Source organism: Myxozyma melibiosi (assembly GCF_037950935.1).
Source record: "Myxozyma melibiosi strain Phaff 52-87 chromosome Unknown BZA70scaffold_1, whole genome shotgun sequence".
Taxonomy (NCBI): domain Eukaryota; kingdom Fungi; phylum Ascomycota; class Lipomycetes; order Lipomycetales; family Lipomycetaceae; genus Myxozyma; species Myxozyma melibiosi.
Window position 1 is genome coordinate 559,790 of NW_027042915.1, and position 24,241 is coordinate 584,030.

Here is a 24,241-nt window from a genome sequence, read left to right on the forward strand (position 1 = left end):
GTGCGGCTCATTGGGAGATTCCCCGTCCTCGACATCTCAAAAACTCCCCCATCTGCTCCTCCTCCTCGTTCTCGCTTTCCTGTACCAAAGCATGGCAAACATAGCAAAGAAAATGCTCGCGACAAGCTTTACATACAACTCTGTGCGTGTTGAGATTCCGGCCTACCTGTCCTCCACACTCGGTGCGGAGCAGGTGCAGAAGTTCCCGCCTTTTGTGAGGTGGTTTGAGCGGTTGCAGGCGAGCCTCGCGAGCACGGCTGTCAAGGGCGGGTTTGTGAAGAAAGGGGGTGCGGGACAGGAGAGCGGTGGTGTGGGGAAGTATTATCAGTTGAAGAATATTGAGATCCAGAGTGCCGATTTCTTTGCTAAAGGGTGACACCTCTTTGCTTCTTCTATCTGTGCTCCTTCTCATCTAACGAGATCCTCAATCACAGAACGAAACTTGGATTTCTGAAAATCAAAGCTCTGGTCGAGGACGACACCGGTAGCAGCTTACCGGGAATTGTACTGCTCCGAGGACAAAGCGTCGCCATCCTTGTGCTTGTCTATCCATCGCTCGATCCCGCGGCTAATAATCCAGCAGATTACGACGACAGTACGTCCTCCTCTCTCTCTCTCTACATCTCTGGCAGCTGCTCTAACTACTCGACAGGCAAGGCAAAAGTAATCATCACAATCCAACCCCGCATCGCAGGCGCAGACATGGCAATGGCCGAAATCCCCGCGGGCATGTACGACCCCGAAGACAACCGGCTGTCCTTCGCCGCCCAGCGCGAGCTGAAAGAAGAATGCGGGATCGAGGTCGTCGCAGACGACATGCGCCCGCTGCTGTCTGCCGCCGCTGATCGCGCTGGCGGCATATTCCCGAGCGCGGGCGCGCTCGACGAGCAATTGCAGTTCTTTTATTGTCGGAAACTGATGCATGCGCGCGACATCGAGGAGCTCGAAGGACGAGCGGGCGGGGCGGAGGATGAGCGGGAAAAGATTACGCTGAAGGTTGTGCCGCTTAGTGACTTGATCACGGCTACGCTGGACGCAAAGGCAATCATCGCGGCGGCGCTCTACAATAATTTGGCAAAATAGAGGGATTGTATTCATAGCTACTTGTACGATATCGCTAACAAATCACCAAGTTTTTTTGCGACGGTCGTGCTGTTTAGTACAGAGCAGCGTAGTCGGGCTTGTTGTCGAGGATAGCCTCGATCTCGTCGACGTCGGCGTCGGTGAGCTTGCGGTACACCTTCAAAGCGTCCAAGTTCTCGACGACCTGCTCGGCTCTCGACGATCCAGTGAGAATAGTAGACACTAAATACCGAAATTAGCCTATGCGTTCCACGACAACAGATCAAAAAAAGGAGGGGGATCTCACCGTTCTTGTTCTTCAAAAGGAAAGCAAGCATGAGCTGAGCGGTGGTGCAGCCGACACGGTCAGCGATCTTGGTGAGCTCGCGCACCTTGGCGATCTTTGCCTGGCCCTCGGGGGTCTCCCACTGCTTGCGGATACGCTGAACGACAGGGCTGCTCTGGTCGCCGAGTCTGGTACCGGGAGCGAAGCCGTCGTTGTACTTTCCGGTGAGAACACCACCAGCCTGCAAATAGTAATGTCAGCGTCAAAAGTAAACCAGATAAAAGCCAATCTTCATTTAATCGGAGGTAACGCACCAGAGGACTCCAGATGGTAGTTCCGTACTTGTAGAGGTCGTAGAGAGGCTTGTACTCGGCCTCGAAGCGGTTTCGGTGGAAGGCCGAGTACTGGGGCTGCTCGGCGATAGGCGCAATCAAGCCAAACTTGGTCGCGATGTGGTGCGCATGCTCGATCTCGAACGCCGACCACTCCGAGGTTCCCCAGTAAAGGGCCTTGCCGTCGTTGATCATCTGCGTGAAGGCACGCACGACCTCCTCCATTGGCACGCCCTCGCGATCGGGACGGTGCGCGAAGATGACGTCGACGTAGTCGAGCTGGAGACGCTTGAGTGATTGGTCCAAGCCCTGGGCGCAGAAAGTCAGTATCGTCGATTCGGCGTAAAGATAAGAGGCAGGTAGATAAGAAAACACGTCAATTGCTCACCTCCATCAAGTGCTTGCGCGACAATCCGCGGCCGTTGGGGCTCTTCTCGCCGAATCCAAAGTAGAGCTTGGTCGAGATCACGTAGTCGGATCGCTTCCAGCCAAGCGACTTGAGGACGTTGCCGAAGACGGTCTCGCACTCGCCGTTAGAGTAGATCTCGGCCTAAAACACTCAATTAGCAACAAACACGACAAATAACAAAGCAATTGAATGTGCTGACGCACAGTGTCGAAGAAGTTGACGCCACGGCTCCAGGCAATCTCGAAGCACTCCTTGGTGACTTTCTCGCTGTCCTCGCTGACGGTCAGCCAACCACCGTACGAGAGGCAGGACACGCGGAGACCGGTGTTTCCGAGGAAGCGGAACTCCATGTCCTTGGGGTCGTATTCAGTCATGATGATGAGTGTTTCTGAGAGGAATTGGTGAAGAGGAAGAGGAGGATGAGTGCTATCAGGAAGATATCAAGATCAAAGAGGAAGAGCGGGGAGATCCAGTGATTAAATAAATTATCTTTAACGCCGGCCGCTTAGCAACCGCGCTTCCCGCAATTTAGCGCTTGCTGCGGTTAAATAGTTTTAAGGTTTTTGATTAGTAAGTGCTTAGTACTGCTCTACCAACCCCGCTGCTCACTTCAACTCATCCCTGGCTCGTGCGTGCGATTGCTCTCGAGCACACTGAGGTTATTGATATCGCGACATTCTATCAGCCGTACCAGCACCTCCTTCCTCTCTCTCTTCACAATGACAGACGCCGTCGACCCTGCCAGTCTGCGTCTGCTGCGGAACAGCGAGCCCTCGCCGCTATACCCCGCCAGCACGGCCACGACTGCCACGTCCGACTTCGACGATGACCACCGGGCGGCCAATGCTCTCAATAGCCTCGAGAGCGGGCTCGACGACGACCGTGGCGGCGACGCGCACGCAAAGATGATGCAGCACGCAAAGGAGACATACAATTCCATGGACTATTGGGCGTTCTTGCTGCTTGGTTAGTATACTTGTGTCTGCATTCATGTGTGGCTCTCGCTAATACGGCGCGCTCTGCCTTCCTACAGGTCTTGCCATGCTCTGGCCGTGGAACTGCTTCCTCAGCGCGGCCGCGTACTTCCAAGACAGATTCAAAGAAAGCGAGTTTCTAAGGGAAAACTTCCAGAGCTGTGTGTATACTCCTCAATCTGTTGCTCTCCGCATTGCTATCTCTAATCCTTCACAGTCATGATGACAACGAGCACCATCACCGCAACGCTCACAATGCTTTACCTCTCACACCAGCAGCAACACGCGAGCTACACTTTCCGCATATGGCTCGCCCTCATTCTCAACGCGATCAACTTCACAATCCTGGCTATCGCGTCCATCACCGAGGAAGCATGGCACATCGTCGTGTACTTCATCTACCTCCTTATCTCTGTCTTCTTCTCCGCATGCGCCACCTCGCTCTCGCAAAACGGCGCGTTCGCAATCGCAAACCTGTTTACTCCCGTATATACACAGGGAATCATGGTCGGTCAGGCCATTGCAGGTGTGCTGCCTTCCATCGCCCAGATTATCTCGGTCGTATCCGTCGAGTCGTCAAAAGCCGGTGAAGCGGGCAAGGCCTCGTCCGCCAGCTCGTTTGTCTACTTCCTAACCGCCACCGGCGTCACCGTCATCGCCATCTTCTTCTACATCTCATTCTACAGGCGCCAGCGAGCAGTCATCAACCACGGCGCCACCGTCGCCGGCGGCTACTCTGCGCCTCGGTTCTCTGGTGAGTTTGCGGATATCGCAGCCGCCGCCGAGCCCGAGCGCGAGTACATTCCCCTCACTCGGCTTCTGAAAAAGCTCTACTTTGCCGCGTTTGCAGTGTTCTTCACGTTCGGTCTCACGCTCATGTTCCCCGTGTTTGCGTCCACGACGCTCTCGGTGAATTACGTCGAAGGCGAGACGTCGATAAACTCCTGGTTCCGACCAAACGTCTATATCCCGTTCGCGTACCTGATCTGGAACGCGGGTGATTTAGCTGGTAGACTAGTCTGCGGCTACCCGCGTCTCGTCATGCACTCGCAAAAGCAGATGGCCGTCGTCGCGATCGCGCGTCTGCTCTACATCCCGCTCTTCTTCCTCTGCAACATCAACGGCGAAGGAGCAATCATCTCAAGCGACTTTTTCTACATGCTCTTGCAGTTCACGTTTGGTCTTACAAACGGATATATCGGCAGTTGCGCGATGATGAACGCCGAGAGCTACGTTGACGATAACGAGAAAGAGGCCGCGGGTGGATTCATGGGACTTGCGCTCAACCTCGGATTAGCTGCCGGCTCGCTCAGCAGTTTTGTGCTGGTCGCGGAGATTGAGTAGATATGTTTTCTTTTATCATTATATTCGGTTATGTTTTCGGTTCAGAGGTTCTTCTATATTGGCTTTTATCAGCTGTCTGATGTTGGACAACCCTTCTATCTCATATTTTTAAACTGCCTTATCATTAGCAGTAGCATGAACTGTACATAAATCATACCGTACTCTCACTATCTTATCCTCACCCCACCTAATCATACAACCTACACTCTCTTCTATGTGGCATTCTATCCATTCCGGAAAAACTCCAAATACTGAAGCGCATGCTCAGCTTTTCCAAATCGCTTGGGACCCTCGGTCAGTTCTGCGTATATATCGATTGTGTCGCCAAAGAATATCCGACCTTGCGGGAACGCGCTCTGGGCTATGAAACTCGTGATGGCAAGCTTTGAGTCTTCCAGATTGTCGCTTGCGTGGTATTCGACCTAGCAGTTAAATCGTTAGCTGGAAATGTACCGCAGGCCTATGGTCGGTCAGTAGTACCCACCTCAATGATTAGAAACTTGAAAGTTCCGTTCTGCGTGATATTCGCCGTGCGCACTGTATACATATCCCCGACCGCAAATGCATGTCCATCTCCCCGCATCAACTGCCGCGGCAACCACATACTCTGCAGCTTCGCCCCGACGATCGAATATATCCCCTTATCAAACACCGCCAACACCTTCTTATCCGACACCGTGCCTGTCCGTGTAGCAGAATAGCTCACCGGCTCATCAACAAGGTTGAACACGTCCTCGTCATGCGTAGAAAGATGTAGCTGCGAAAGAAACCGCGCCTTGGTTTGCGCCCGCTGCTGCTGTGGCTGATCCAGATGCGCCTGCGACCCGTGCCGTCCTGGCGCGCTGATCTCGGGGTTCTCGCGGAAGAGCTTGTACTCGAACGACCATTTGCCGATTACTTTGGGAAACAGGCGGGCCACTTTGTCGTTCACGCTCGAGATCGTGCTCGCGTTCGTGCCGGGCTCTTGCACTACATATAGGCTGTGATTGAGGTCGTTAGCTATTGACTCGTATAAAATGATCAAGCTGTATAATGAATTAAAGAATAGAAATACCCTGTCACCGGCATCTGCTGTATCTGAATCTGCGTTCACTACTAAATACAAACTAAACCAGAAACCAACCCATCAGTTTCTGATAAATCCAAATAAACGTGCGGCGCTGCGGCGAGCACAGTTTTGTCGATTCCAACCTGCTCGCCATATTCCAACCCCAAAGCCTCTCCGCTCCTTTCAATACCATCACAGCATCAAACAATGTCTACAGAACTTCGTCCAAGATATTTAGTAAACTCGGCTGTCCGACTCGATGCGCCCAGTTTGTACGTCGAGAAGAAGCTGGTGCGTTGTGAACTCTTGAGATCGCCCTATTTATTCCTTTTGTTTGCGGCAATAGCTAACTGATTGCTTGTTCTAGAGGATGAATTCAGACAGAGAAGACGCCGACTTTCAGAGAAAACTGATTGACGAGTCGACGACGCTATATGTCGGAAATTTGTACGCTGCTCCTTTGCTACTTTGCGGCCCTAATCGCGGCTAATTCTCGATTGATCTTAGGTCGTTTTATACCACAGAAGAGCAGATCATGGAGCTGTTTTCAAAGTACGACTGAGCCTCTCCTCTTTTTTCTCTTTAAATTTTTGCTGTCGACTGTAACTTACTCTTGTGCTCATCTACAGGGTCGGCGAAGTCAAAAAGATAATCATGGGCCTCGACCGCTTCAGCAAAACCCCATGCGGTTTCTGCTTCGTCGAGTACTACACCCGCGAGGACGCGCTCGCGTGCATGAAGTACATCAACAAGTCCCGCCTTGACGAGCGCGAGATCCGCACAGACATCGACCCGGGTTTCAAAGAAGGACGGCAGTTTGGAAGAGGGAAATCCGGGGGTCAGATCAGAGATGAGTTTAGAGATAATTATGATCCTGGTCGGGGAGGGTACGGACGGCGGGTGGATTGAGCTCGTGTGTTTGTAGGCTGTAATAATAGGGACTCGATAACTAAAGATTATCATACATCATCAACCCCAAAACCGTGATCTTACTAATGTCATTGCATTCAGCCAGCTCGTAGATCAGGCAGCCTGGTGATCTGACAAGCAAACTCCGATTTGATATGTAAAGAAAACTCCCCCGTAACCCCGGGCTCGTAGAGCGATGCAATAACGGTGTACTCCCCTTTCAGCACTTGCTTGCGCTTTGTGAGCGCGCACTCTACTTCGTACTGGCCTGTGTCGAGAACGGTGTCTCGCGACCGGACTCTGTTTGTCAAGCAGTCAGCGGATGTATAGCAAAAGAATAACAATCTGGAGATGACTTACACAGAGACACGCTTCCCTCCGCCCCAGACTATCTGTGCATATACCGACACGTCAGACGTCGTCTCGATAAACATCTGCACCATCGAGTCCTCAGATACCACCAGCTTGTACTGCGGGTTATACAAATAGCTAGGCGAAGCCGTATTCCCGCCCGCCGTGAGCTCTGTCCACTGCCCGTCGACGTCGACAGAGTATGGCAAGACTTCGGCTGCGGTATCGAGTGCAATCGGATTCAGAGAGTACGCAAAGAGCGAAAACGAGGTCCGCGTGCGCCGCTCGCTCTCGGCTGCCACGACGACTGAGTACCGTGTTTTTGCAGGGATATCCACGCGAAGAAGTGTCTGCGTTGAATCTACCAGGTTTGTCTATACCTCAAACGTTAAAACATAGAGCAGAAAGACGGTTATCTAGGAAGATTACCTGGGCGACCGTGTTTTTCTTCATCCAGACCTTTGTGCCTGGATCATTAAACACCTGCAGAGCGATGTACGTGCTCGGTTGATCTTTTGTGATGTGCCGAGCCAGAAGAAGCCAGACCTGCGACTGCTCCGCACTTGAATTCTCGATCGACATCTGAGGATTCGATACTGGACAACCATGCGTGAGTACAGAGCGGTATATATCAAACAAAGAAAACTTACATAAACTTTTATGGCCCATGCTGTTTGTCAAGTCCCACTCAAAATGCTTCTGCTGTCGGTATTTGAAAAGCACAGGACTCCAGTTCAAATACATGCTGTTGAATCTAGTGCACATTCTCGCAAAGTCCATCCAGAAACAATTGTCAGCCGCCCACTTCTCCTCGCAATCATCGACCGATATTCCCGACGGTTTCACATGATCCTCCGTCGTTCTCCACGGGTTTTTCAAGCAAACGACGCGCTGTCCGGACTCCAAAACACGCATGGAAATCACGGTGTAGTCATGATCGCTTATGAGTCCAAACAGCACAGCTTCCTCGTCGGTAAGTTTTCCAGTTCCTACAGTCACGAGCAGGTCCCGAAATCGCCAGGCGGTGATCAGTCGATCCCACAGAGCGGCGGTATCAATGCTACCGTTATGAAGCAGAATATGCTCTGGGATCCATGTCGTCAGCGCAAAGATATCGCTGGCGGCGTTGGATCCGGGGAAATCGTAGCCGCCCATTGCTTTGAGATATGCCTTTTCGATTAGTGCTGGGCTGTATAGAGACGGATATGCGCGTGATGTGACATGGATATATCTTGACGAGTGCGACGTTGGCAGAAAATCATCAATAATGACCTGATCAGAGGGATTAGTGAATGATAGATCATTTGCAAAAGTAATTCTAGCCTCACCTTGCGGTAGGCGCCGTTGATAAATAGCTTCACGGCGTATTTGCCGGGTTCGATAGGATACAATATATCAGAAACAAGCTATAAATATCTTGTCAGCTTATTCCTGCACCAACACCCAAACATTACAAGAACTCGACCTACATCACGTTCCGATAGACATTCCCAATGTGACGCGGCACATAACGAAGCTACGATAGAGCAATCAGAAAGAACGTCCTAGCCACAGTGTCAGAGAAGTCTGCAAAACCCACTGAGACAATCAAAAGTCTCGCACGCACTTGACACAGATCGGTCGACAACCTGCCGTACTCTGACGGGGAGGATCGAAATAAGATGGCCTCGTCGCCCCAGATTTCAGAGGGCCTCTTCCACCCCGCGAAATATTTTTCCTGATCCGGAGACAATTTCAGAAAACCGGAAGGGTCGCTGTGCTGTGTTAGACTCGTACACTATAAACCGGAACACTTCAAACCGCAGAAACTGTCAACACATACGTAAACTTGGCTGCAGAAGCAGACGTGCCCGACGATTTACCGGCAGACGCCTCCCACGGAGGAAATACAGAGTTTCCAAACTTTGAACTTCGCAAAAGAATAGCCTGCTCCTTTTTCGACAGCCTCAAGTCTGAAAAACAGCGCGTCTCTTTGCATGACTTTGGCCGTTTAAGCGGCGTCGAAGGTCTCGTCACCTGCCGCTGCTGCTGCTCTGGTTTCTCGGACAACGACGACGCGCTCGCCAACGCCAGATCGGTAGACAAGCTCGCTTTGATTTGCTCCGCAAACGTCGCCGCAGCCTTGAACTGCTCTTTGAGCTTCTCTCGGTTTGCCTTTGCGGCAGCCTGTGCCGCGTCGAGGAACAGCGAGCTGGCACTGAGCGCGGCTTCGAGAGCGGGATGACGTTCGCCTCGGTTATAGAGACTGCGGGCGCGAGCTATTGCATCCTGCCAGCACGAAGATGGTCAACAACAAACAACTTCACCTGTAAAACACAGTCTAATCAACAATACCTGAGCGCGAGCTTCCAGCTGAGCGTCCATAGCTCCTGCTCACTGGCGACTCACCCACAATATCTCGATCTCGGTCTCTGATAAACCCAGCGCACGGTGAGCAGTACCGGACCCTCACAATTAGGGTTTACGGAGATCAGCAGTTACCCCTGAACAGCCAGGCCGAGGCAGGTTGGGTCAGACAGCGGCCGTCTGCTCGGGCCGAGAGCTGCGGGGAATCCGGCACCGGAGAGCAGAGAACAAGAAGACAAAAGACCTCCGCCGGCAGCAAAGCGATGTTTGAACAAAGAAGGGACTTCTGCTGCTTCTTGTAGGGAATTCACCTCCATACAGACAACTGACCATCCGTCGCAGGTGCAAGCGCAACTGCAGCTCTCTTCCTCGTGATCTCCGTCCCAGCCGGTCGCCAAACCCAATCGCTGTGCTTTATCTACAACTGCCCGATAAACGCTCATAGTCAGCTTCTGTCTCCTCATCCTCCACCTCTACAGAGCCCTGGACCGTCTGCGTCATGCCAGCACCCTCTAAGGAAGTGCTTCCTCCGTGGGGCTACGCCCTGTCCGGTGCCGCCGGCGCGGTGCTCGCAAACACCATCGTCTACCCTCTCGACATGTACGTGCCCTCGTCGCTGTTTCCGCTCTTCTGACTATGACTGACAGTCTCGTATCCAGTGCAAAGACAAAGCTTCAAGTGCAGAAGAAGAAAATAGCCGCCCCCGACGCGGAAAAGGCAGAAGCGTATGTTGATCTGTGCTAATTGCTCCAGCTGCTGTACTGACGACGATCCTCCTCACCAGATCCGCCACTGACGACGAAGACCACGACTACTATCTCGGCACCGCCGACGCCGTCAAGAAAATATACAAAAAAGGAGGCATCACTGCCTTGTACACCGGTCTTCCTGGATCTCTTCTCGGCGTCGCGTCCACCAATTTCGCATACTTCTAGTGAGTCTTGTGAAGCTCTGTGCTGTCTCTACTCTGTATATGCTAACAACCTGGTAGTTGGTATGGCGTCGTTCGGTCAGCTTACCAGAAGAGATACCCCGTCATCTCGACAGCCATGGAGCTAATCCTAGGCGCGATCGCCGGTGCGCTCGCGCAAATATTCACAATCCCCGTCAGCGTCATCACCACCCGGCAGCAGACCGAGGAATCGCCGGTAGCGTTTATGCAGACCGGAAAAGACGTCATCAAGGAAGACGGACTGACGGGTCTATGGAGAGGACTGAAGGCGTCGTTGGTGCTTGTGGTCAATCCTGCAATCACGTACGGCATGTACCAGCGGTTTAGAGATACCATATTCTCTGACAAAGCCAACCTGACCGCCTATGATTCTTTCTGTAAGCCTCCTACATCTCACATCACTGCATCTCCACCCCAATATCTAACATCACCCTTTTTCTCACAGTCCTCGGCGCCTTGTCAAAGTCAATGGCCACCATCACAACACAGCCAATGATCGTCGCCAAGGTGATGACCCAATCAAAGCCCAAACCTGGCGAGAAGCGATATGACTCCTTCGTCGAAGCGCTCATGTACCTGTCCAAGAACGAAGGCCTTCCTGGTCTGTTTAAGGGAATCGGACCTCAGATTACAAAGGGCGTTCTTGTCCAAGGCCTTTTGTTCATGTTTAGAGATCGTACGTACTATATTATTCACCTTCCTACTTCCATATTTTAACGAGCATATGCTGACAATCCGCTCCTGCAGAGGTTGAATTGCTTATTTTGCTACTCTTCCGGCTAGTCAGAAACTGGCGGAAGAGAACCGTCTTGCTGAAATAGAATTTCTATCTTGACTTATTTTCATGCTCGAACCTTTTGAACTCATATCTGTTTCTTTGTGTTTGTATTTTTTTGACTTTTAGCAAATCTATTATCTTTTTTTCGTAGTATTTACATTCATCTCTCTATATAACTACATCGTCTTCTATAATCTCGGAAGTCTCTTGATTATCTCTTCTCGACCTCCCAGACAGCAACTGTCTTGTCGAATCCACCTTTGGTATTAATAAACGTTAGCGCGGACTCCATTGACATCAATCGAGAAAAGTAATAGTAGAGTAGACATACCGGTAACAACGACCTCCTTGCCATCGACCTTGCCGGCATAGATAGCCTTCACCTTTCCTTGATGGTGCTTCAATTCAGCGACAACCGCGCCGGTCGAGACCTCAACGCCTCTGATCAGTCCGTCGTCTCCGTTGCACCAGATACCCTACACACTCTCTGTTAGCGGCAATCATTAAAAACAAAAGAAAAGTCTCTAAAACTTACAGAGCCTTCGGGTCTCCAGGTAATTCTGCTCGTCGAGTAGGCATCCTGCGGTGCGCGGGTGAACGAATTCTTCAAAATTGCATCATTACCAGACTCGAGCATCATAAACCGCATATGCGGGATACTCGAGGTCGCGACACCCAAGTACTTTTGCTCGGTCGGATCGAGCGCGATATCCATCGCGCAGAACGAGACCCACGAGTTACTCTCCGGGTTCAGGTTATGCCGCGCAAACTCAATCAGGTTCGGCTGCAGCTTGTAGTAATACAAAAACGTGGAGTCGCGACGCGAGATGACCAGCTTCGGGATCTCATCGTCGCCGTCCTGGTACGTGAACGCCGCGGCCTCGGGGTTTGTGGGGAACGATAGCGATCCGATCTTGTTGAACTTTGGCGGCTCGGTCTCGGACCTTTCAATAGTGTAGACATGCACTTTCTTATCGTACCCGACAGTCGCGACGTATTTCTGGTCCTTTGAAATCGCAATCTTGACCAGGTACTTGAAGTGGTCCTTCTGCTCGGCAGTGATTTCGCCCGTAGCCGGTTTCGACACCACAAGTCGTCCGTCCATACCACCTGTCATAATTGTGTTCTCGTCCAACACCTCGAGCGTCAGAATCGGCGACGAGTGTAAATGAGTGTAGACCTTCAGCGGATCAAAGGTATAAAAGTCGAATATTCTCAGCGAGCGGTCGGCCTCCGTCACCAAGATGCATGGTCTGACCGAGGTCCCGGCCGAAGGGTCATCGATCGACGTCGGCATACTCAAATTCGCAACCGACACAAACAGAATGTTGGATAACTGGTCAGGAAGAACAGACTTGAACGTAGGAGAAGGAACAACCCATTGGTTCTGGGTGTCCGCCTTGATATCCAGCTCCTGAATACCCATCGCTAGGTCATACAGACGCTTCTGTTCGATGATACTACAATACTATTAGTATTCATAATACCAATCGGTAGTTACCAATCTGTGCATTCACATACCTCTCCAACGTCATCGAGTGATCAGACGGAATCGGAATCATATCATCCTCAAGGCCCAGCTCTTCCTTAAACGCCTCGAGCGTCTAGCCAAACAGCAAAGTTAGTAGAAAGCCCACGCATTCACCTACTAATAAGACTGTGATACATACGGAGTTGTAGGCGTTATCGCGAAGATATCGCGCCACAATAACATGAATATTATCGCGAGAAGGCATTGTCCTTGTATATAATCTTTGATACTCTAGTTAGACGAGACTGCTGTGGAGTTTCGGACAAAGAAAAGCGCAGGGCCGTGGAAGTAGTAAGTGGACTTACAAGACAGCTCACTCGATAACTTCAGCAAGTAATATAAAACAAGAAGTGAGATATAATCAAAGAACAGAAATAGGTCTTTATATATTACAGTCCTCTGGGAAGTGCGGACGGTCTGATATCAGTCGAATTCGTCTCTGGGAAGAAAGCCTGGTTTCAGCTATCAAAAGGCTGCTGATAACCGAATTGAGTTTGAGTCGTCGCTCCCAACGTTACCAGACCATCTTGTCTGCAACTAGATGAGATCAAAGAATTGCTTCTGCGAGACAACGTAGTGTTATTTTCGAGTTGAATTTGCTTGAGTTTTCTTTAATTTACAGATTGTCAGCATTGGTTGGCTAGAATTCTGTGGGCATATATTTGTATCTTTATTCTCATGAAACAATCAGTCAAACTGATCTCGAATAATTCTCATCATAGTAACTATAATACAGCTGACAGCATAACGCGCTAATCATACAAAAAAATCTCTGCATCGCAAAAACAAAGAAATCCGTCAAGGTTCCATGTCCTTGACTTTACAATTAGTCAAAATCAAGATGATGAGCGCGACGCCTTCGTCCACCTTTCCCTCCATCCTTTGGCGCTATCCGACTTGCAAGATCTGACGGGTTCTTCCTAGGCTCTTCACTAGAATTCATCACGTCACCGAACGACCGGGTAGGCTCATTCCGGGTTGACTCATTCCGAGTAGACTCATTCCGAGTAGACTCATTCCGGGTAGACTCAGTTGTAAGGGGTCCGTCATAATGTCGGTCAAGGGGATTGATAACCTTTCTGAATGCTTTCTCCTCAAGTGTTGGGCTCCTTGGGCGGCGCCCAATTCTTCCAGATAGTCCCTCGCCTCTGGAGGAACCTCTGCTGGATAGACGAGACTCTGGGTTGTTGTACTCTTCATCTCCATCGGCGGGGTCACCGCCTCGGCCCCCAGATCGACCCTCATCCCTGCGGTCAGACGGATCACGACGAGGCGACAGACGTCTTGAGTCGTATTCATAGTTTTCATTATTCTCCCTGCGTCCAACTCTGCGGGCAAACTGCTCGTACTTTTCGTAATTTTCGCCGGGAACGTAGCGATCGATACGACTGGAGGAACCCCAGCTCTTGTTGATTGGCGGATACCTGTCGTCCTCGTCTGAGTAACGTCCTGGAGAAGCACTGCGTCTTCGCGGTCTGCGATAGTAGTCACCACGGCTGTCTCGTCCTGACCGTCTGTCCGACCTGCGCTCTCGTCTACTCCATGAATCCCATTAGCAAAGATACAAGGCTCAAGTCACTACCGTAGATATGCCATACCTTCGCTCTTCTTCCTCACGAGGATCTCCATGGAACAGATAGTATTTACTCTTCAGATGAGCGGCTTTCTGTAAAACAGTTAGACATGATCAAATTTCGGTACTCAGGTGTGAAAAGCAGGTCCATACCTCTTTCTTGTCTGTCAACAAAGCTCCGCGAACTTTCAAAGTGTATTTGCCATTTCCCGGATGAGTCTTGGCTACCCTGAGAGCGCCATCTGCCGGAACCTCGTCGTAGAATTCACCCTCGGATGTGAACGCATCAAGTGCCTTTCCGGCAGCCTCCTCTGATTTGAAAACAAGGACAACTAAGATAACTTTTCGTTAGCTGTGCCATGCAGACGTCGGCAACCGTATCAGCTACTCACTTGACGAGTCGTCGACCCATTCGAACTTTGGCTCCTCGTCGGGAAAATAGGCGGCTGAGTATTCCTTCACATCGTTCGTAGACATATGATCTACTCCGTGCATGTAGACTGCCTCAAACCGCTTCAAAGAGTACGCCTCGGGAAGCTGCTCCTATTCCAATGATTTAGCGCAGAGTTCAACAAACAAAGTATCAGCAGATTAGCACAAACCTCTTCGCCTTTGGAAGGCTCCTTGTCGACTTCCATGTCACCGCCATAGTCGCCCAGATTTTTCTCACCCTCATCATCCCCATCAAGCAGCGGCTGGTCTATGATAATATCAAGATCAGCGTCAAGATTTCGCGCCGGATCAACGGCGACATCGGTTTCGGCCATGGGTTCTAGATGGGCAGGTAATGTAGCTGGGCCTGGAGTCGGGTAGTGCTGCTCTTTGCCGTGTTCTGGGTAACTAGAGTGCGTAACGAGCAATTGGTGTTAACAAGACAATCAATGAACTGAACAGCGCAGGTGAACCGAGTCTATAGCTACAAGCCGGCGGTCTTCGAGCAAATCTCTATCGTTGTGCAATTGCCGGCAGAGTGGTTTGGATGTTGACCTGACCGCTGCAAATTAAAGTTTACTGTAAACAAGGGTAAGGGGCTGGCTCCGTGGGACTTTGCAAAAAATATTTGGGCATCCAGGTTTGATATCTCGTCCAGAGCAGATTTCACTTTGAGAACACAGCATTGAAAAGGAAAGAGAAGAGATGGCTGTACCAGAAGAGATTCAGCCGTTTATTGCGGGCCTTGAAGCCGAGATCGAGAAGCTAGAATCCAGCATCTCACACGTAACAAAAGACGGCTTGGCTAAGTACTCTGCAAACCTGCCGCCATTAGACAGAGCAAAGGCGTGCATGACACTACTCTATGCCCTCAACTCGTCTATATTCTGTATGTTTGAGAATTCTATCTGAACTCTGTGATTTTCAGTACTAACTGCGTGTCTTGTAGCCGCTTTGAAGGTGGGCGAGGAGTTCTCCTCGGATCACCCAGTGATGAGCGATATCCGACGAATTCAGACGTACATGAAGAAAGTGAAAAACACAGAGGAGATTATCGCTGGACGTAAGTACATAGTGTGCTACCCAGATCATACTGCATGCGCTAACATAGTGAATCCACAGGACAACTGCAAGTCGACAAAGAAGCCGCAGGCCGGTTTATCAAGCATGCACTTTCGGGCAACGACGCCTACGACGAAGAAAGAGAGAACAAGAGAGTTGCCAGCGCGTCGAGAAACGTTTTAAGCACTGAGGACAACGCCGCTGCCGTCTCAAAACTACTCGGTGAGATCCGGAGCGTGTTAGGTTCAAAAACGAACACGAATGAACCGGTGCAAGAGAGCGCGATCTCGACAGATCAGGTTGAGTCGGCAGCTCAGGTTGAGAACTCTGGAAAGGAAGAAGCTAAAGAGGAAGTGAAGGAAGATAAAGAGGAAAAGAAAGAAGAAGAAGTTATGATCCCATTGACCGATCCCGAAACCGCTGCTAAGAAGGCCGCAAAGAAGAACAACAAGGCCAATAAAGGCAAGGGGAAAAACGACAACGCGCAGCAGAAGAACGAGCAGGATGCCTCTAATGCTCCAACAAATCCCAAAAAGTTCACTGGAGGAAAGTTCAGGAAGAACAAAGGCACGAACGCCAAAGTCGCGAACGCTAAAGTCACCAAGCCAAAGCCGAAGCCGAAGCCGAAGCAAAAGCAAAAACAAAAGGGAAATAAGAAGGGCCAAAATAAAAATTGAACAGACAGGGATCAAGAGTAGTTATTGAAGTTATCTATGATCAGCAGATACCGGGCGGATGAAAGATATCATGCCAGATTTCTGTTGAATATGGTTATAATTATGGGCATAGGTATTATTGGCGTTTGTGATTTATGTAATGTATTTGAAAGTGTACAATAAACAGAAACAGTATATTTTCCTACTTCTATTTCGTTTCTGGTAGTATTCCATATGCTCAATGCTCACAGCGCGGCAGTTGTAAATTAGGGCACGGGTTTGGCGCGTCTGCTTACCCGGCGATCAACGCGTCTCCATCCGCTCCACCCCATCACCGACCGCGCGCTCCTCATCTTTCTCTGTTTACCAAACACCTCCTACCACGCTTTGCACACCCACTAAGAGCTACTTCATAGCTACCTCTACTGCTCGATATTGATTTTAGCCAACACTTTCGCTATAATCGACTCTAGCGGTCAGCGCGCGCAGCTTTCGAAATGGGCCAACTCACGCGTATTGAAGTTAGTAACTTCAAATCCTACAAATCCAAGCAGACAATCGATTTCGGCCAGTCGTTTTTCACGAGTATCATTGGTCCTAATGGAGCCGGCAAGAGTAACATGATGGATGCCATCTCGTTTGTGTTGGGTATCAAGAGTAGTCATCTGCGTAGTACGCAGCTCAGAGATCTCGTGTACCGCGGACGAGTTATGACAACAAACAACAACTACTCGACGCAGGCTGAGGGCGATCCTGACACTGCATCGGTTATTGCAGTCTATGTCAAAGACGATGGCGAGGAAATGCAGCTGAAAAGATCGTATGTATCCTCTGACGCAACCGACAACGCGACGGACAAAACACTAACAACTACGCCAGGATTACGTCTCAGGGCTCCAGCGAGTACCGTCTCAACGGAACTGTTGTCAGCGCCTCGCAATATGCTAGAGCTCTAGAGGAAGAGAACATTCTCATCAAGGCGCGAAATTTCCTTGTGTTCCAGGGAGATGTGGAAGCCATTGCCGCTCAGTCGCCTAAAGATCTCACGCGTCTGATTGAGCAGATTTCTGGATCGCTGGAACACAAGTCCGAATACGAGAACTTGAAAGACCAGCAGGAAAGAGCAGCTGAGGCATCTACGATTGCTTTCAACAAGAAACGTACCTACAACGTTGAAATCAAGCAGTACGTCGAGCAGAAGAACGAGGTCGAGCTCTTTGAGAAGAAAATGAAGCAGAAGGTGCGCCACATTCCATGCCCGTATTCTATGGTTTTGCCTCTCAGTCTACTAACACCGATTTTAGGACTCATTCGTCATTACTCATATTCTATGGCAGCTTTATCATTACACGCGTTCGATCGAAGCAAGCAACGCTCAGATCGAAGCCTCACAGGAGAAAGCGCGTGAACTGCGCTCTGAACTCGCTAATGAGCAAGCAGCACTCGATGACCTGAAGGCCGAGCATTCTCAAGCGCTTCGCAAACTTCAGAAGCAGGAGCGGTCTATTCGGAAGCTCGAGAAACAGATTGAAGAGAAGGATACCAGTATGGTACCTGTTGACGAGAAGATCAAGGTCATCAACGCCAACGAGCAACGTCACAAGACTCGTCAAAGCGAAGTTGCTGCTGAATATGCTCGCCAAGAAGCTGCTGTGAAGCACTTGCAGACTGAGCTGGAAAAGGTCGAGAAGACCATTGCTGAGTTTGAAGCACAGCAACTCACAGCTTCACAAAGTCTTGGTATTTCCTTGAGTGAGGCGGATATTCAGACGTATGCATCTTTGAAGGAAACGTTTAACCGACAGGCTGCGAAAGAGAAGGCTGCATTAGAGAATCTTTTGCGTCAAAAGAGGACAAATGAGGACAGTGGAACTTCGCTGCGCGTGAAGATTGACGAGTTCAAGACGCAGAAGTCGCGGCTTGAAGACGAGATCTCGGAGATCACTGTCAAAAACACTCAGGTACGGTTTATTCTATATACACACTTCATGCTTTCATCAATCTAACAATGCTCTAGATATCTGCGCGGGTCAACCAAGATATTCAGGACCTGGAGTCGAAGAAGCAACAGCTCAACTCGATCGTCTCTGAGAGAATGGAGCAGACAGCGAAGCAGGAGGAACTAAACAAGAGGCTTCAAATTTGCTTGAATGAACTTATTGAAGTCAACGCCGACCGCCGAGAGTCAGAGCGAGAGATGCGTATGCGCGATAAGATCGAGTCGCTCAAGCGAATTGTCCCCGGCGTCCGAGGCAGAGTTTGCGATCTCTGCAAGCCCAAGCAGCGGAAGTACGAGACTGCGATGAGCACGGTGCTCGGGCGCAATTTTGACGCCATTGTCGTCGACACTCAGAAGACCGCGACAGACTGCATCGCTTACATGCGTGAGCAGAGAGCCGGTGTGTGCACGTTTATTCCTCTTGACTCTGTCGTTGTGAAGCCGATCTCCAATTCGCTCAAGGGCATGCACAAGCAGATGCGACTTGCTATCGACACGATTGATTATGACCCCTCCAATCAGCGCGCGATGGAGTATGTCTGTGGCAGCGCCGTCGTCTGCGATGATATGAACGTGGCGAAGTTCGTTCGATGGGAGAAGGGAATTGACGCTAAAGGTATGTGTACTAATGTGCGATTACTGATTTGACTATTGTGTCATACTGACTTGCTCTTATAGCTGTGACGCTTGACGGGTCTGTCATTCACAAGGGAGGCCTGATGACTGGTGGACGAAACGGAAATGCCACTGCAAAGAAATGGGAGGATCAAGCGGTGAAAGGTGTGTTTTCCTAATTTACTAATCGTTTAGAGACGGGCTAGTTACTAAGTCTGCATAGGTCTTCAAATGCTTAAGGAGAACTTGATGGCTGAGCTTGCGGAGCTCGCAAAGGCTCGACGTAACCCTTCCATCGAGGAGACTTTGTCGGGCGACGTCAGCGGCCTCGAGCAGCGTTTGACTTTTGAGCGTGACGAGCTTGTAAGTACCCTCTATGACATAATGTTTTATTTGAAATATATCTAATGCTGCACGTATAGGCTGTGATCCACCGGACTCTCAAGAGCAAAGAAGACGAGCTCAAGTTCATCAACGATCAACTCAGCGTACTTGTGCCAAAGCTTACCCGCGCAGACCAAGAGATCGCCCAAATCAGCTCTCAGGCAAGTGAGCTCGAGAACGCCGTGCAGGAGATTGAAGGAAGGATCTATGCTTCGTTTTGCGAAAAAATTGGCGTGCAAAGCATTCGTCAGTATGAAGAGTTCCAAGGCGCACTTCTGCAGGAAGCAAAGAGAAAGCGGTTGATTTTCACCACCCAGCGATCTCGGCTTGCGAACCAGCTCAAGTTTGAGCAGGAGCGGCTGGCTGAGACCTCGGGCCGCCTTAACAATATCAATGCCAGTATTGAGAAAGAGGTTAGGCTTGTCAATCAGCTGATTGCGGAAAAGACGGCGATCACTGAGGAGATCGATCTTATCAAGAGCGAACTCCCGAGAATCAAAGAGGCGTATGGGAAGCTTAAGGAGTCTGCCGACGTCAAGGCTGAAGAGGCCTCTAAAGTGCGCAGCGAGGTCCAGAATATCTCGAAGGAGATTGAGAAGATCTCTAAGCGAATCAATGCAGTGGTGAGTACTATAATTTTGAGGAACCATAAGATTTTCTAATTTCTAACGAGTGTATGCGTAAAACAGCAAGAGGAGATGGAGTCCAAGAACTCACAGCGTGCAAATATCCTGAGAAACTGCAAGCTCGAGGGAATTGATATTCCACTATCTGCAGGCTCTCTGAATAGCATCCCTATTGGAGAGAGTGCTTTGACAGATACTCATATGGATATCGATGACTCTGGGACTATGTCGCAGGCCCCGCCGGCGGCGAACGATTACGGTATCGTAGTCAATTTCAGTTCTTTGAGCAAATCGCTGCGCGAGGTATGTCACTGTTTCTCTGAGACTGATCAAGTAATATGCTAACTTTTGTTTTGTATAGGACGGAAGCGACGAAGCCGGAGAGACTCTTTTGGAGAACATCCGGTCTCTGGCTGCTGATATGGAGAAGATGAGTCCGAATGTGAAGGCTCTGGAGCGATTAGAAGAAATTGAAGGTCGTCTCGCAGAGACTGAAGCGGAGTTTGTCAAGGCTCGTAAGGACGCCAAAGAGGCGAAAGATAGATTTAATGCTGTCAAAGAGAAAAGGTATGTTTTGTGCGCAGCGTCAGAATGCGTTCTCTTCTAACGATTTTAACGATTTTTCCAGACTCGACTTGTTTAATAGGGCGTATACCCATATCTCGGAGCAGATCGATAAGATCTACAAGGAGCTCACTAAGAGTAGATCGTTCCCTCTTGGAGGAACAGCATACTTGACTGTAGAGGATCAAGATGTGAGTAGCAAATTGGGTACACTCAAAAGCCTATATGCTAATGATTATAACAGGAGCCTTATCTCGATGGGATCAAATACCATGCGATGCCTCCAATGAAGCGATTCAGAGATATGGACCAGCTTTCAGGTGGAGAAAAGACGATGGCCGCTCTTGCTCTCTTATTTGCGATCCACTCTTACCGACCCTCGCCGTTTTTCGTGCTTGACGAGGTCGATGCTGCGCTTGACAACGCCAACGTGGCGAAGATTGCAAACTACATCCATGACCATGCAGGCCCGGGATTCCAGTTTATTGTCATCAGCTTGAAGAACGCGCTCTTTGAGCGGTCGGATGCGCTCGTTGGTATTTACCGTGCACAAGTCGAAAACAGCTCGAGAGCTTTGACTCTTGATGTAAGTCTAGCACTAGTCTGTTTTTCTTTTGAATTGTGTTACTAACAAGTATTTGATATACAGCTGCGCGATTACCCAGAGTAGACGAGTCTTTGTTCTTTCGCGGTGGTACCTGAGTGCTGGGTCAGAATGTAGCTTTCGCGGTGGCTATTTGTTTGCTTATATGATATTCGGTTGGATGATGCGTTTGCTTGTAATTGCTTTGTTTGTTTCGTTTAATACTGTTTAGTGTTTGTAGTTAGAGCTGCTGTTTTGTTGAAGTCGAATGTAAGTCATCAACTAAGAAAGCTTACTAATACGTACAAGGCCCTCGTTGTTATTTAAATGCCCGGGCAACAGTAAATTAGGGTCTAACCCTACACTTAAAATAAGCAGTCACAAATAGCGAGACCGAAGGCGACGCCGCAGCTACACTTCCCACAGCTGAGTTAGAGGAAGAAGCCAGAGATAGGTTAGAGTCCAGTTTCCCACTCAGAGCAACCAACTATCAACATACAACATGCCGCCAAAAGTGGGTGCACGACGTTCAATAGAGCTGGATATGATGGGAGAATGAGCGTGTGTCTAACTGTTTGCTTTAGGTCGATCCCACTGAGATTAAGATCATCTACCTGAGAGCCACTGGTGGTGAGGTTGGTGCTTCTTCGGCTCTTGCGCCCAAGATTGGTCCTCTTGGTTTGGTATGTTTTCATCGGGTGTTCAGTGGTTGGTAGGAAGCGGACAGAGGACTAACAGGAGTGACATACAGTCTCCCAAGAAGGTCGGTGAAGATATCGCTAAGGCGACCAAGGACTACGTGAGTGCACCCGAAAACTGCAATGCAGACGTAAAGAAAGATAGAATGAAAGGAGACTGACACCTTCAACAGAAAGGAATCCGTGTCACCGTCCAGCTCACCATCCAGAACCGTCAGGCCGTTGCCTCGGTTGTCCCTGCTGCCTCGTCGCTTGTTATCACTGCCCTGAAGGAGCCCCCAAGAGACCGCAAGAAAGACAAGAACGTCAAGCACAGCGGCAACATTCCCCTTGACGAGATCATCGAGATCGCCCGGAAGATGCGTTACAAGAGTTTAGCCAAGGAGTTGTCGGGAACCGTCAAGGAGGTTTTGGGAACTGCTCAGTCCGTTGGATGCCGTGTTGATGGTCAGAACCCGCACGACATCATGTAAGTTTTATTTGTGTTACTTGTGATGAGAAGATATATGGGCAAGGTTGTTAACCTCTTCTCTTTTCAATTTAGTGAGGCCATTGACAGCGGTGATATCGACATTCCTTCCGAGTAAATATCGACACAGTACAAAGATGGCTGCGTTTTATGGATTTCGGTTTGGTAAAAAAAAGTGATGTATGTTAATCGAAGGGAAATAAATACTCTTTCAGTTCTTGTTCGGTTTGCGGTGGCCGTAGGGCGTGTTTTTTCGTTTTTCAATCTTCCAGTCGTATAAAGAAGAGGACATGGACGAGCAGAAGATGCTTGGACGTTCCTGTTGTTTGCCAACACTCTGGTGCACAATGGAATGCGTGAAAGATCGTGTTCACTGGTATTGTGCACCTATTTTGGTGCAAACTAGAAAAGACTTGCTCATTACTCACCGCGTCGTTCTGGCATTTGCGTGAACGGGGTGGTCCTTTCTTGAAGCATATACTCTTTTTGTAGAGCGTAGTGCTGTAGTGCTGTTGTAGTGAGGTGGATGTCGAGTTAATATCAGTATCTTGATGATGCAAAGGCAAGACTAGTTTTTGCTATCTTAATAAACTACAATTTACCACTCTTTACTATCAACTACTTACTGCTTCTTTCTATTCACTACTATTCCATACTACACCTGCCAGAACAAATGCAACAAACTTAAGGATCTCGTACCAGACTACGCAGCTCTTATTTTGGTGCCCAAAACAGGGGCGGCCTGTCCTGAACCTAACCCTCTCAGAATGCGCGTCCAATCAAGTCGCTGCTCGGAACGTGGGCTCGGGGCGTGAACTATTTCTTCCTTTTCCACGCCCAGCATTCAAGCAGCTCCCTGTGAATAACACTCTGCATCCCCTCCCAGTTGATTCATTCAGAATGTGTGCTTTGAGACTGGCTACCAGATCCCTTCTCCGCGCGAGACCCGCCGCTGCCTCGCTCAGAGGAGCCGTCCGCACCTACGCCGACGTTCCTGCCGACAAGATCCGTCTCAGCTTGACCCTTCCCCACCAGGTATGTCTGCGAACTGCTGCTGCGGTGGTTTCGTACGGAGAGAAACGAGTAGTGCTAACGGCGACGAAATCTGCAGATCATCTACGAGGGCGTTGACGTGTAAGTTGACTCATCAATTGCTGTTCAAATTTGACGACGAACCGAAAGACCGTGGGCTCCCTTCAATTGCATCGGCATCGAATATATCGAATCAATCGAACGCGAACGACCGGAAAAGTGCATCTGTTGAGTTTTGTATATGGAATCTGAGGAGTATGGTTAGCGGGTCTGGTCATTGATCAGATGTGCAAAGCCCGTATCAAGAAAAGGGTCTAGAATGTCAACACAGTCGTCGTCGCATGTCAGAAACAACAGCAGCACTTTATCCGTTCAATCCAGTCTATTGAAGAGCACCGGCCGAGGACAATTCGTCAAAACACTCAGCCGACATACTAACCAACTCTTCGTCTGCAGTGTCCAAGTCAACATCCCCGCTGTCACCGGTGATTTGGGTGTTTTGGCCAGCCATGTTCCCACCATCGAGGAGCTCCGACCGGGTGTCATCGATATCGTCGAGGACGGTGGTGCCACCAAGCAGTACTTTGGTACGTTCCATCTGTACTCTACAAATATGGGATTATGCGGGAAATTACTAACAGGCAATCGTTCATAGTCTCTGGAGGTTTCGCTACAGTCCAGCCCGGCTCGGTGTTGAGTATCAACGCCGTCGAGGCTTACCCCGTTGAGGACTTCAGCGCTGAGGTAATTCCATCTTACCACTATTTGCTTTGTACTCTGAACATCGTCTAATCCATTTATTCTACAGGCCATCCGTGCCCAGCTCGCTGAGGCCCAGAAGAACTCGACCTCAGGAAGCGAGATCGACCAGGTCGAGGCGAAGATCGAGTTGGAGGTTTTGGAGGCGTTGTCGGCGGTTGCCAAATAAGTTGCTCATCCATAATGTTTTCACAAATGCTTTCTTGTATTAGAACTGGCAGGAATGGTGTTATACTTCTACACGCGTATAAAGAAAAAATCTTTTGATATAATCAAACGAGTCTTTTGGGGGTATATTCCTTCGAGGGTTATTGCATCTATGCTTAAAATTGAACCACAAAATAGTCTAAAAATGTCGAATTATCGATGGATCTTTGTTATATGTAGATCTAGTGAGATTTTTGTAGAGCTCGAACAATAATCTTTGTAGATGAGCTGTGGATGAGTGAGTAATAGTCGAAATTTTA

The 24,241-nt window shown here is 49.6% G+C and overlaps 13 protein-coding genes across 13 annotated transcripts; 8 read left to right on the forward strand and 5 right to left on the reverse strand.

The window, feature by feature from the left end:
* Positions 1-35: 35 nt before the first annotated feature.
* Positions 36-1,083, forward strand: BZA70DRAFT_252882 (uncharacterized protein; the record flags this gene model as incomplete). Its single annotated transcript, XM_064910729.1, has 4 exons — positions 36-259; positions 302-372; positions 435-595; positions 665-1,083. Exons 1-4 carry the CDS (start codon positions 92-94, stop codon positions 1,081-1,083), a joined length of 819 nt encoding a protein of 272 aa, XP_064770239.1. The 5' UTR covers positions 36-91.
* On the reverse strand, positions 1,070-2,596 carry BZA70DRAFT_270718 (NADP-dependent oxidoreductase domain-containing protein). The gene is made up of 5 exons (XM_064911350.1): positions 2,293-2,596; positions 2,069-2,230; positions 1,663-1,989; positions 1,370-1,589; positions 1,070-1,305 (listed from the first exon to the last, which is right to left on the reverse strand). The coding sequence occupies exons 1-5, from the start codon at positions 2,461-2,463 to the stop codon at positions 1,157-1,159; spliced, it is 1,029 nt and encodes a 342-aa protein (XP_064770240.1). The 5' UTR covers positions 2,464-2,596; the 3' UTR covers positions 1,070-1,156.
* Positions 2,597-2,740: 144 nt separating this feature from the next.
* Positions 2,741-4,637, forward strand: BZA70DRAFT_6420 (nucleoside transporter-domain-containing protein). Its single transcript, XM_064915284.1, has 3 exons — positions 2,741-3,055; positions 3,123-3,224; positions 3,281-4,637. The coding sequence occupies exons 1-3, from the start codon at positions 2,809-2,811 to the stop codon at positions 4,405-4,407; spliced, it is 1,476 nt and encodes a 491-aa protein (XP_064770241.1). The 5' UTR covers positions 2,741-2,808; the 3' UTR covers positions 4,408-4,637.
* BZA70DRAFT_6423 (mediator complex, subunit Med20) lies at positions 4,520-5,559 on the reverse strand. The gene is made up of 3 exons (XM_064915287.1): positions 5,462-5,559; positions 4,892-5,387; positions 4,520-4,829 (listed from the first exon to the last, which is right to left on the reverse strand). Exons 1-3 carry the CDS (start codon positions 5,473-5,475, stop codon positions 4,632-4,634), a joined length of 708 nt encoding a protein of 235 aa, XP_064770242.1. The 5' UTR covers positions 5,476-5,559; the 3' UTR covers positions 4,520-4,631.
* Positions 5,560-5,662: 103 nt separating this feature from the next.
* BZA70DRAFT_286576 (nuclear cap-binding protein subunit 2) lies at positions 5,663-6,364 on the forward strand (the record flags this gene model as incomplete). Its single annotated transcript, XM_064913878.1, has 4 exons — positions 5,663-5,746; positions 5,823-5,902; positions 5,963-6,007; positions 6,085-6,364. The coding sequence occupies 4 exons, from the start codon at positions 5,663-5,665 to the stop codon at positions 6,362-6,364; spliced, it is 489 nt and encodes a 162-aa protein (XP_064770243.1).
* Positions 6,365-6,462: 98 nt separating this feature from the next.
* BZA70DRAFT_286577 (uncharacterized protein) lies at positions 6,463-9,079 on the reverse strand (the record flags this gene model as incomplete). The annotated part of the gene is made up of 9 exons (XM_064913879.1): positions 6,463-6,664; positions 6,725-7,089; positions 7,145-7,311; positions 7,366-7,987; positions 8,044-8,121; positions 8,185-8,259; positions 8,322-8,469; positions 8,538-8,983; positions 9,050-9,079. 9 exons carry the CDS (start codon positions 9,077-9,079, stop codon positions 6,463-6,465), a joined length of 2,133 nt encoding a protein of 710 aa, XP_064770244.1.
* A 236-nt stretch (positions 9,080-9,315) lies between these two features.
* BZA70DRAFT_270735 (mitochondrial carrier domain-containing protein) lies at positions 9,316-10,923 on the forward strand. The gene is made up of 6 exons (XM_064911351.1): positions 9,316-9,661; positions 9,721-9,786; positions 9,846-9,995; positions 10,053-10,390; positions 10,459-10,689; positions 10,761-10,923. The coding sequence occupies exons 1-6, from the start codon at positions 9,561-9,563 to the stop codon at positions 10,832-10,834; spliced, it is 960 nt and encodes a 319-aa protein (XP_064770245.1). The 5' UTR covers positions 9,316-9,560; the 3' UTR covers positions 10,835-10,923.
* Positions 10,924-12,883, reverse strand: BZA70DRAFT_270736 (WD40-repeat-containing domain protein). Its single transcript, XM_064911352.1, has 6 exons — positions 12,628-12,883; positions 12,462-12,543; positions 12,313-12,395; positions 11,327-12,251; positions 11,123-11,267; positions 10,924-11,049 (listed from the first exon to the last, which is right to left on the reverse strand). The coding sequence occupies exons 2-6, from the start codon at positions 12,525-12,527 to the stop codon at positions 11,003-11,005; spliced, it is 1,266 nt and encodes a 421-aa protein (XP_064770246.1). The 5' UTR covers positions 12,528-12,543; positions 12,628-12,883; the 3' UTR covers positions 10,924-11,002.
* Positions 12,884-13,761: 878 nt separating this feature from the next.
* On the reverse strand, positions 13,762-14,936 carry BZA70DRAFT_6624 (uncharacterized protein). Its single transcript, XM_064915309.1, has 4 exons — positions 14,498-14,936; positions 14,288-14,432; positions 14,049-14,227; positions 13,762-13,988 (listed from the first exon to the last, which is right to left on the reverse strand). Exons 1-4 carry the CDS (start codon positions 14,660-14,662, stop codon positions 13,893-13,895), a joined length of 585 nt encoding a protein of 194 aa, XP_064770247.1. The 5' UTR covers positions 14,663-14,936; the 3' UTR covers positions 13,762-13,892.
* On the forward strand, positions 14,857-16,253 carry BZA70DRAFT_270739 (uncharacterized protein). The gene is made up of 3 exons (XM_064911353.1): positions 14,857-15,216; positions 15,277-15,390; positions 15,450-16,253. The coding sequence occupies exons 1-3, from the start codon at positions 15,033-15,035 to the stop codon at positions 16,064-16,066; spliced, it is 915 nt and encodes a 304-aa protein (XP_064770248.1). The 5' UTR covers positions 14,857-15,032; the 3' UTR covers positions 16,067-16,253.
* Positions 16,254-16,388: 135 nt separating this feature from the next.
* Positions 16,389-21,203, forward strand: BZA70DRAFT_270741 (putative cohesin complex subunit). Its single transcript, XM_064911354.1, has 12 exons — positions 16,389-16,865; positions 16,925-17,285; positions 17,350-18,006; positions 18,063-18,660; positions 18,723-18,824; positions 18,883-19,022; positions 19,082-19,666; positions 19,733-19,972; positions 20,031-20,236; positions 20,298-20,424; positions 20,478-20,819; positions 20,883-21,203. The coding sequence occupies exons 1-12, from the start codon at positions 16,543-16,545 to the stop codon at positions 20,901-20,903; spliced, it is 3,702 nt and encodes a 1,233-aa protein (XP_064770249.1). The 5' UTR covers positions 16,389-16,542; the 3' UTR covers positions 20,904-21,203.
* Positions 21,204-21,318: 115 nt separating this feature from the next.
* On the forward strand, positions 21,319-22,101 carry BZA70DRAFT_286583 (putative 60S ribosomal protein L12; the record flags this gene model as incomplete). The annotated part of the gene is made up of 5 exons (XM_064913880.1): positions 21,319-21,330; positions 21,401-21,499; positions 21,568-21,615; positions 21,688-21,983; positions 22,059-22,101. 5 exons carry the CDS (start codon positions 21,319-21,321, stop codon positions 22,099-22,101), a joined length of 498 nt encoding a protein of 165 aa, XP_064770250.1.
* A 623-nt stretch (positions 22,102-22,724) lies between these two features.
* Positions 22,725-24,233, forward strand: BZA70DRAFT_270748 (F1 complex, delta/epsilon subunit of ATPase). The gene is made up of 5 exons (XM_064911355.1): positions 22,725-23,018; positions 23,095-23,117; positions 23,472-23,602; positions 23,671-23,759; positions 23,824-24,233. The coding sequence occupies exons 1-5, from the start codon at positions 22,884-22,886 to the stop codon at positions 23,941-23,943; spliced, it is 498 nt and encodes a 165-aa protein (XP_064770251.1). The 5' UTR covers positions 22,725-22,883; the 3' UTR covers positions 23,944-24,233.
* The last annotated feature ends 8 nt before the right edge of the window (positions 24,234-24,241 follow it).